Raw genomic sequence first — 9,330 nt, forward strand, 5'->3', positions numbered from 1 at the left:
TAACATATCCTAAATACACTGAGTGGACAAAACATTATGAACACCTGCTCTTTCCATGACAGACTGACCAGGTGAATCCAGGTGAAAGATATGATCCCTTATTGATGTCACTTGTTAAATCCACTTCAGTGTAGATGAAGGGGGGGGGACAGGTTACAGAAGGATTTTTAAGCCTTGAGACAATTGAGACATGGATTGTGTGTGTGTGCCATTCAGGTGAATGGGCAAGATAAAATACTTAAATGCCTTTGAACAGGGTATGGTGTTAGGTACCAGGCGCACCGGTTTGTGTCAAGAACTGCAACGTTGCTGGGTTTTTCCACGTTCAACAGTTTCCCGTGTGTATCAAGAATGTTCCACCACCCAAAGGACATCCAGCCAACTTGACACAACTGTGGGAAGCATTGGAGTCAACATGGGCCAGCATCTCTGTGGAACGCGTTCAACACCTAATAGAGTCCATACCTGATGAATTGAGGCTGTTCTGAGGGTGAAAGGTGGTGCAACTCAATATGAGGAAGGTGTTCCTAATGTTTTGTACACTCAGTGTATACTGTAGTCCCCCCCCCCCCCACACACACACACACCTGATCAAAAAGAGAACCCAATAGAGATGAGAATGAAGACGAGAGACAGGGACACACACCCACCTGTAGACGAGGATGATGCAGGTGATGAAGAAAGCCACTCCTATGGTGAAGAAGTATGCCAGGGGCATGTTATAGGACAGCTTCACTCCACAGTCTGTTTCCATTGTCCTTCTAGATACAGAGGGACTGGGCTGCTGGTCCATACTGCTACTAGTGACTCTACAGTCCTTATACAGGGTAGAGTTACTATAGTAACCATAGTACATCACTGAGTCTGAGAAATAACCCTGAGGAGAGAGGGAGAGAGGGAGCGAGGGTTAGTGGGAGGGACAGAGGAGAGGGAGGGGAGAGGGGAGAGAGCAAGGGGGGAGGAGAGGGAGGGTGTTAGGTTTGGTATGGGGATCCCCCTCCAGTGAGCTGCCTGGTGCAGTTTGGAGGGGGGGGCTGCCTGGTGCAGTTTGGAGGGGGGGGGGGGGGGCTGCCTGGTGCAGTTTGGAGAGGGGGGGGCTGCCGGGTGCAGTTTGGAGGGGTGAGCAGCCTGGTGCAGTTTGGAGGGGGGGGCTGCCTGGTGCAGTTTGGAGGGGGGCTGCCTGGTGCAGTTTGGAGGGGTGTACTGCCTGGTGCAGTTTGGAGGGGGGGGGGGCTGCCTGGTGCAGTTTGGAGGGGTGTGCTGCCTGGTGCAGTTTGGAGGGGGGGGCTGCCTGGTGCAGTTTGGAGGGGGGGGCTGCCTGGTGCAGTTTGGAGGGGGGGGCTGCCTGGTGCAGTTTGGAGGGGGGGGCTGCCTGGTGCAGTTTGGAGGGGGGGGCTGCCTGGTGCAGTTTGGAGGGGGGGGGGCTGCCTGGTGCAGTTTGGAGGGGGGGGGGGCTGCCTGGTGCAGTTTGGAGGGGGGGGGGCTGCCTGGTGCAGTTTGGAGGGGGGGCTGCCTGGTGCAGTTTGGAGGGGGGGGGACCGTGTGTTTGGTTCGGGGTGAATGTCTGGTTCTTACCCCTCCAGTGAGCAGCTCCAGCCCAGAGAAGGCTTCGTGTCCCTGGGTTAACGTGGGGGGGTGTACTGCCTGGGGCAGGGCCAGGAACAAACCCGTGACCAGGAACAGGAAGATGTTGAAGAAGAGGAGGGTCTTGACGAACAGGAAGTAAGAGAGGACGCCGGTGCCGAAACGACCGCTCACCCTCTTCAGCGCCACCTGGGGAAGAGGAACAGAGATGGGGAGAAAGAACAGAGAGATACAATGTGAGAGAGAGAGACAGAGACAACCTTACCTGCCACAGCTGTAGGGAATGGAGGAAGGTGAGACAGAGACAACCTTACCTGCCACAGCTGTAGGGAGTGGAGGAAGGAGAGACAGAGACAGACTTACCTGCCACAGCTGTAGGGAGTGGAGGAAGGAGAGACAGAGACAGACTTACCTGCCACAGCTGTAGGGAGTGGAGGAAGGAGAGACAGAGACAGACTTACCTGCCACAGCTGTAGGGAGTGGAGGAAGGAGAGACAGACTTACCTGCCACAGCTGTAGGGAGTGGAGGAAGGAGAGACAGAGACAGACTTACCTGCCACAGCTGTAGGGAGTGGAGGAAGGAGAGACAGAGACAGACTTACCTGCCACAGCTGTAGGAAATGGAGGAAGGAGAGACAGAGACAGACTTACCTGCCACAGCTGTAGGGAGTGGAGGAAGGAGAGACAGAGACAGACTTACCTGCCACAGCTGTAGGGAGTGGAGGAAGGAGAGACAGACTTACCTGCCACAGCTGTAGGGAGTGGAGGAAGGAGAGACAGAGACAGACTTACCTGCCACAGCTGTAGGGAGTGGAGGAAGGAGAGACAGACTTACCTGCCACAGCTGTAGGGAGTGGAGGAAGGAGAGACAGAGACAGACTTACCTGCCACAGCTGCAGGGAGTGGAGGAAGGTGAGACAGACTTACCTGCCACAGCTGTAGGGAGTGGAGGAAGGAGAGACAGAGACAGACTTACCTGCCACAGCTGCAGGGAGTGGAGGAAGGAGAGACAGAGACAACCTTACCTGCCACAGCTGTAGGGAGTGGAGGAAGGAGAGACAGAGACAGACTTACCTGCCACAGCTGTAGGGAGTGGAGGAAGGAGAGACAGAGACAGACTTACCTGCCACAGCTGCAGGGAGTGGAGGAAGGTGAGACAGACTTACCTGCCACAGCTGTAGGGAGTGGAGGAAGGAGAGACAGAGACAGACTTACCTGCCACAGCTGTAGGGAGTGGAGGAAGGAGAGACAGAGACAGACTTACCTGCCACAGCTGCAGGGAGTGGAGGAAGGAGAGACAGAGACAGACTTACCTGCCACAGCTGTAGGGAGTGGAGGAAGGAGAGACAGAGACAGACTTACCTGCCACAGCTGTAGGGAGTGGAGGAAGGAGAGACAGAGACAGACTTACCTGCCACAGCTGTAGGGAGTGGAGGAAGGAGAGACAGAGACAGACTTACCTGCCACAGCTGTAGGGAGTGGAGGAAGGTGAGACAGACTTACCTGCCACAGCTGTAGGGAGTGGAGGAAGGAGAGACAGAGACAGACTTACCTGCCACAGCTGTAGGGAGTGGAGGAAGGAGAGACAGAGACAGACTTACCTGCCACAGCTGCAGGGAGTGGAGGAAGGAGAGACAGCTGTACCAGCTCTGTCTCAGAGCCTGGAGGGGAAGAGAGGGTCAGTGTCAACTACAGTAATGTTTGTCCACATTAAAAGAGAATTAGAATTATAGGACACACACATTCTGTTTCCTCATTAACTAAAAATGTCTCATAATAACTTAGTTGCCTCCACAACTGCACCATCTAAGAAAGTCTGCTTTGACGTCCCTCCATAATGAGCAGGGCCTAGTCTAAGAGAATGGACTGTATGATTCACCCATAATGAGCAGGGCCTAGTCTAAGAGAATGGACCGTACGATTCACCCATAATGAGCATGGTCTAATAGAATAAACCGTATGATTCACCCATAATGAGCAGGGTCTAGTCTAAGAGAATGGACCGTATGATTCACCCATAATGAGCAGGGCCTAGTCTAAGAGAATGGACTGTATGCTTCACCCATAATGAGCAGGGTCTAGTCTAAGAGAATGGACTGTATGATTCCCCCATAATGAGCAGGGCCTAGTCTAAGAGAATGGACTGTATGCTTCACCCATAATGAGCAGGGTCTAGTCTAAGAGAATGGACTGTATGATTCCCCCATAATGAGTAGGGTCTAGTCTAAGAGAATGGACTGTATGATTCACCCATAATGAGCAGGGTCTAGTCTAAGAGAATAAACCGTATGATTCACCCATAATGAGCAGGGTCTAGTCTAAGAGAATGGACCGTATGATTCACCCATAATGAGTAGGGCCTAGTCTAAGAGAATGGACTGTATGATTCACCCATAATGAGCAGGGTCTAGTCTAAGAGAATGGACCGTATGATTCACCCATAATGAGCAGGGTCTAGTCTAAGAGAATGGACCGTATGATTCACCCATAATGAGTAGGGTCTAGTCTAAGAGAATGGACCGTATGATTCACCCATAATGAGCAGGGTCTAGTCTAAGAGAATGGACCGTATGATTCACCCATAATGAGTAGGGTCTAGTCTAAGAGAATGGACTGTATGATTCACCCATAATGAGTAGGGTCTAGTCTAAGAGAATGGACCGTATGATTCACCCATAATGAGCAGGGTCTAGTCTAAGAGAATGGACCGTATGATTCACCCATAATGAGCAGGGTCTAGTCTAAGAGAATGGACCGTATGATTCACCCATAATGAGTAGGGTCTAGTCTAAGAGAATGGACCGTATGATTCACCCTCACAGGGCCATTAAGTCCTGGACAACAGGACTAGAACACCATCAGTAGATAGTGATACACAGCTACAGTAAACACCACCAACATCACATACGTCTGTCTGTCTGTCTGTCTGTCTGTCTGTCTGTCTGTGACGACCGCTGGGAGACCACAGCTGTAAACCCCTGACTTCCACAGAAACTAGGACAAACACCATGATTGTTGTCTAGACAGATCAGCTGAGGCCTGGATAGGTGTTCAACATGTCAGATAGCAACCACATCACATGACCCAGCAATCTGCCGGCCGGCTGCAGAGTGCATGACGTGGTGGACGCCTGAAATGTATCAGGAACTGGACCAATGTAATATTGGAGCAGGAGATCTGACTGTGTGACGTACGATGATGATGTGATACTTGAGCTGGCTGCAGCACGGGATCTGACTGTGATTGGAGCGTTGACCCTTCCTGCCAGCCAACCTCCTGGAGAGAGAGAGGGAAGGGAGGCGAGGAGAAAGGGATGAGGAGAGAGAGAGGGATGGGGGAGAGAAATGGATGGGGGAGAAAGGGATGGGGGAGAGAAATGGATGGGGGAGGAGGAGAGAGAGGGATGGGGGAGAGAAATGGATGGGGGAGAGAGGGAGGAGGAGAGAGGGAGGGATGGGGGAAGAAACGGATGGGGGAGAGAGGGAGGAGGGGAGAGAGAGGGATGGGGGAGAGAGGGAGGAGGAGAGAGGGAGGGATGGGGGAAGAAAGGGATGGGGGAGAGAGGGAGGAGGGGAGAGAGAGGGATGGGGGAGAAAGGGATGGGGGAGAGAGGGAGGAGGGGAGAGGGATGGATGGGGGAAGAAAGGGATGGGGGAGAGAGGGAGGAGGGGAGAGAGAGGGATGGGGGAGAGAGGGAGGAGGGGAGAGAGACGGATGGGAGAGAAAGGGAGGAGGAGAGAGAGAGGGATGGGGGAGAAAGGGATGGGGTAGAAAGGGAGGAGGGGAGAGAGACGGATGGTGGTTACACGATGATACTCTATTCCTCTGTCACTTACTTGTGGAAGAGACCTACTGATAGAGCTGCAGGGAGGAGAGAGAGAGGGATGGTGGGAGAGACCTATTGATAGAGCTGCAGGGAGGAGAGAGAGAGAGGGATGGTGGGAGAGACCTACTGATAGAGCTGCAGGGAGGAGAGAGAGAGGGATGGTGGGAGAGACCTATTGATAGAGCTGCAGGGAGGAGAGAGAGAGGGATGGTGGGAGAGACCTATTGATAGAGCTGCAGTGAGGAGAGAGAGAGGGATGGTGGGAGAGACCTATTGATAGAGCTGCAGGGAGGAGAGAGAGAGGGATGGTGGGAGAGACCTATTGATAGAGCTGCAGTGAGGAGAGAGAGAGGGATGGTGGGAGAGACCTACTGATAGAGCTGCAGGGAGGAGAGAGAGAGGGATGGTGGGAGAGACCTACTGATAGAGCTGCAGGGAGGAGAGAGAGAGGGATGGTGGGAGAGACCTATTGATAGAGCTGCAGGGAGGAGAGAGAGAGGGATGGTGGGAGAGACCTATTGATAGAGCTGCAGGGAGGAGAGAGAGAGGGATGGTGGGAGAGACCTACTGATAGAGCTGCAGGGAGGAGAGAGAGAGGGATGGTGGGAGACCTACTGATAGAGCTGCAGGGAGGAGAGAGAGAGGGATGGTGGGAGAGACCTACTGATAGAGCTGCAGGGAGGAGAGAGAGAGGGATGGTGGGAGAGACCTATTGATCGAGCTGCAGGGAGGAGAGAGAGAGGGATGGTGGGAGAGACCTATTGATAGAGCTGCAGGGAGGAGAGAGAGAGGGATGGTGGGAGAGACCTACTGATAGAGCTGCAGGGAGGAGAGAGAGAGGGATGGTGGGAGAGACCTACTGATAGAGCTGCAGGGAGGAGACAGAGAGGGATGGTGGGAGAGACCTACTGATAGAGCTGCAGGGAGGAGAGAGAGAGGGATGGTGGGAGAGACCTATTGATAGAGCTGCAGTGAGGAGAGAGAGAGGGATGGTGGGAGAGACCTATTGATAGAGCTGCAGGGAGGAGAGAGAGAGGGATGTGGGAGAGACCTATTGATAGAGCTGCAGTGAGGAGAGAGAGAGGGATGGTGGGAGAGACCTACTGATAGAGCTGCAGGGAGGAGAGAGAGAGGGATGGTGGGAGAGACCTATTGATAGAGCTGCAGGGAGGAGAGAGAGAAAGAGTTACTTCTGCGAGTGTAATGTTTAATGTTCATTTTTGTTGATTTAACTTTTGTATATTATTATCTACTTCCCTTGCTTTGGCAATGCTAACATATGTTTCCCATGCCAATAAAGCCCTTGAATTGAATTGATAGGAGAGAGAGAGAGAGGATATAGAGATAGGAGAAAGACAGAGAGATGGACAGCAGGATAGAGGGATAGAGAGAGAGCGAGAGATGGACAGCAGGATAGAGGGATGGAGAGAGAGATGGACAGCAGGATAGAGGGATGGAGAAAGAGAGAGAGATGGACAGCGGGATGGAGAAAGAGAGAGAGATGGACAGCAGGATAGAGGGATGGAGAAAGAGAGAGAGATGGACAGCAGGATAGAGGGATGGAGAAAGAGAGAGAGATGGACAGCAGGATAGAGGGATGGAGAAAGAGAGAGAGATGGACAGCAGGATAGAGGGATGGAGAAAGAGAGAGAGATGACAGCAGGATAGAGGGATGGAGAAAGAGAGAGAGATGGACAGCAGGATAGAGGGATGGAGAAAGAGAGAGAGATGGACAGCAGGATAGAGGGATGGAGAAAGAGAGAGAGATGGACAGCAGGATAGAGGGATGGAGAAAGAGAGAGAGATGACAGCAGGATAGAGGGATGGAGAAAGAGAGAGAGATGACAGCAGGATAGAGGGATGGAGAAAGAGAGAGAGATGACAGCAGGATAGAGGGATGGAGAAAGAGAGAGAGATGGACAGCAGGATAGAGGGATGGAGAAAGAGAGAGAGATGGACAGCAGGATAGAGGGATGGAGAAAGAGAGAGAGATGGACAGCAGGATAGAGGGATGGAGAAAGAGAGAGAGATGGACAGCAGGATAGAGGGATGGAGAAAGAGAGAGAGATGGACAGCAGGATAGAGGGATGGAGAAAGAGAGAGAGATGGACAGCAGGATAGAGGGATGGAGAAAGAGAGAGAGATGGACAGCAGGATAGAGGGATGGAGAAAGAGAGAGAGATGGACAGCAGGATAGAGGGATGGAGAAAGAGAGAGAGATGACAGCAGGATAGAGGGATGGAGAAAGAGAGAGAGATGGACAGCAGGATAAAGGGATGGTAGAGGAGTATAGATACCTGAGTTCACTCTTCTCTGCCACAGAGAGAGGCATGGCTCGCAGCATCCTGACCCGGTCACTCAGAGAGAGGTTCTGAAGGTTGTTGACCAGTTGGTCACGCTTACGCCCTGCAGCGCACACACACACACAGATAGACGGACAGACACACACAGAGAGACGGACAGACACACACACAGAGAGAGACAGACACAGACAGAGAGACGGACAGACACACACACACACAGAGAGACGGACAGACACACACACACACACACACAGAGACGGACAGACACACACACACACACACACAGAGACGGACAGACACACACACACACACACACACACAGAGACGGACAGACACACACACACACACAGAGAGACGGACAGACACACACACACACACACACAGAGAGACGGACAGACACACACACACACACACAGAGAGACGGACAGACACACACACACACACAGAGAGACGGACAGACACACACACACACACACAGAGAGACTGACAGACACACACACACACACAGAGAGACGGACAGACACACACACACAGAGAGACGGACAGACACACACACACAGAGAGACGGACAGACACACACACACACAGAGAGACGGACAGACACACACACACACAGAGAGACGGACAGACACACACACACACAGAGAGACGGACACACACACACACACAGGGAGACGGACACACACACACACACACACAGAGACGGACACACACACACACACACACAGAGAGACGGACACACACACACACAGAGACGGACACACACACACACAGAGACGGACACACACACACACACAGAGACGGACACACACACACACACAGGGAGACGGACACGCACACACACACAGGGAGACGGACACGCACACACACACACAGAGAGACGGACACAAACACACACACACACAGAGAGACGGACACAAACACACACACACACAGAGAGACGGACAGACACACACACAGAGAGACGGACAGACACACACACAGAGAGACGGACAGACACACACACAGAGAGACGGACAGACACACACACAGAGAGACGGAAAGACACACACACAGAGAGACGGACAGACACACACACAGAGAGACGGACAGACACACACATTAGTTATGCGTAGGTTATGACATAATTACAACAACAAAAATGTTGGTATTTCAGTGCGTGTGTAACGTTTAAGTGAGTGACCTCACCCTCCTCATCCACGCCCTCGGTCTCCATGCAGTCTGACTCCATGCCGTAACCACGGATACTGGGCCGTGCAGAGCGGGAAAAGTCTTTTATGGAAGGCCTGCTCTGTCTGCGTCTTCTCAACTTCATGGTCTTGTTATAGTACTGAGAGATAATAGCACCTCGACTACGACCTAGAGAGGAGAGGAAGTTAACTTCTTATGGCTGCAGGGGCAGTATTGAGTAGCTTGGATGAAAGGTGCACAGAGGCGCCCAGAGTAAACGGCCTGCTCCTATTTCATAGGTGCTAATATATGCATATTATTAGTAGAATTGGATAGAAAACACTCTGAAGTTTCTAAAACTGTTTGAATTATGTCTGTGAGTATAACAGAACTCATATGGCAGGCAAAAACCTGAGAAGTTCTACTTCCTGTTTGGATTTTTTCTGG

The 9,330-nt window shown here is 52.2% G+C and overlaps 1 protein-coding gene across 4 annotated transcripts in view; it reads right to left on the bottom strand.

Annotated features, from left to right (window-relative positions):
- LOC129851216 (transmembrane channel-like protein 6) overlaps positions 1 to 9,330 on the bottom strand; it is a 63,148-nt gene that overhangs the window by 20,610 nt on the left and 33,208 nt on the right. For all 4 annotated transcript variants that reach the window (XM_055917604.1, XM_055917605.1, XM_055917603.1 and 1 more), the window contains exons 5-10: positions 8,902 to 9,072; positions 7,708 to 7,816; positions 4,779 to 4,860; positions 3,186 to 3,245; positions 1,576 to 1,773; positions 651 to 877 (exon numbers count right to left, since the gene is read on the bottom strand). In XM_055917604.1, the coding sequence (XP_055773579.1) occupies positions 651 to 877; positions 1,576 to 1,773; positions 3,186 to 3,245; positions 4,779 to 4,860; positions 7,708 to 7,816; positions 8,902 to 9,072 (847 nt within the window). The remainder of the gene's footprint in view (positions 1 to 650; positions 878 to 1,575; positions 1,774 to 3,185; positions 3,246 to 4,778; positions 4,861 to 7,707; positions 7,817 to 8,901; positions 9,073 to 9,330) is intronic.

This window comes from Salvelinus fontinalis, chromosome 3 (genome assembly GCF_029448725.1).
Source record: "Salvelinus fontinalis isolate EN_2023a chromosome 3, ASM2944872v1, whole genome shotgun sequence".
NCBI classification, from domain to species: domain Eukaryota; kingdom Metazoa; phylum Chordata; class Actinopteri; order Salmoniformes; family Salmonidae; genus Salvelinus; species Salvelinus fontinalis.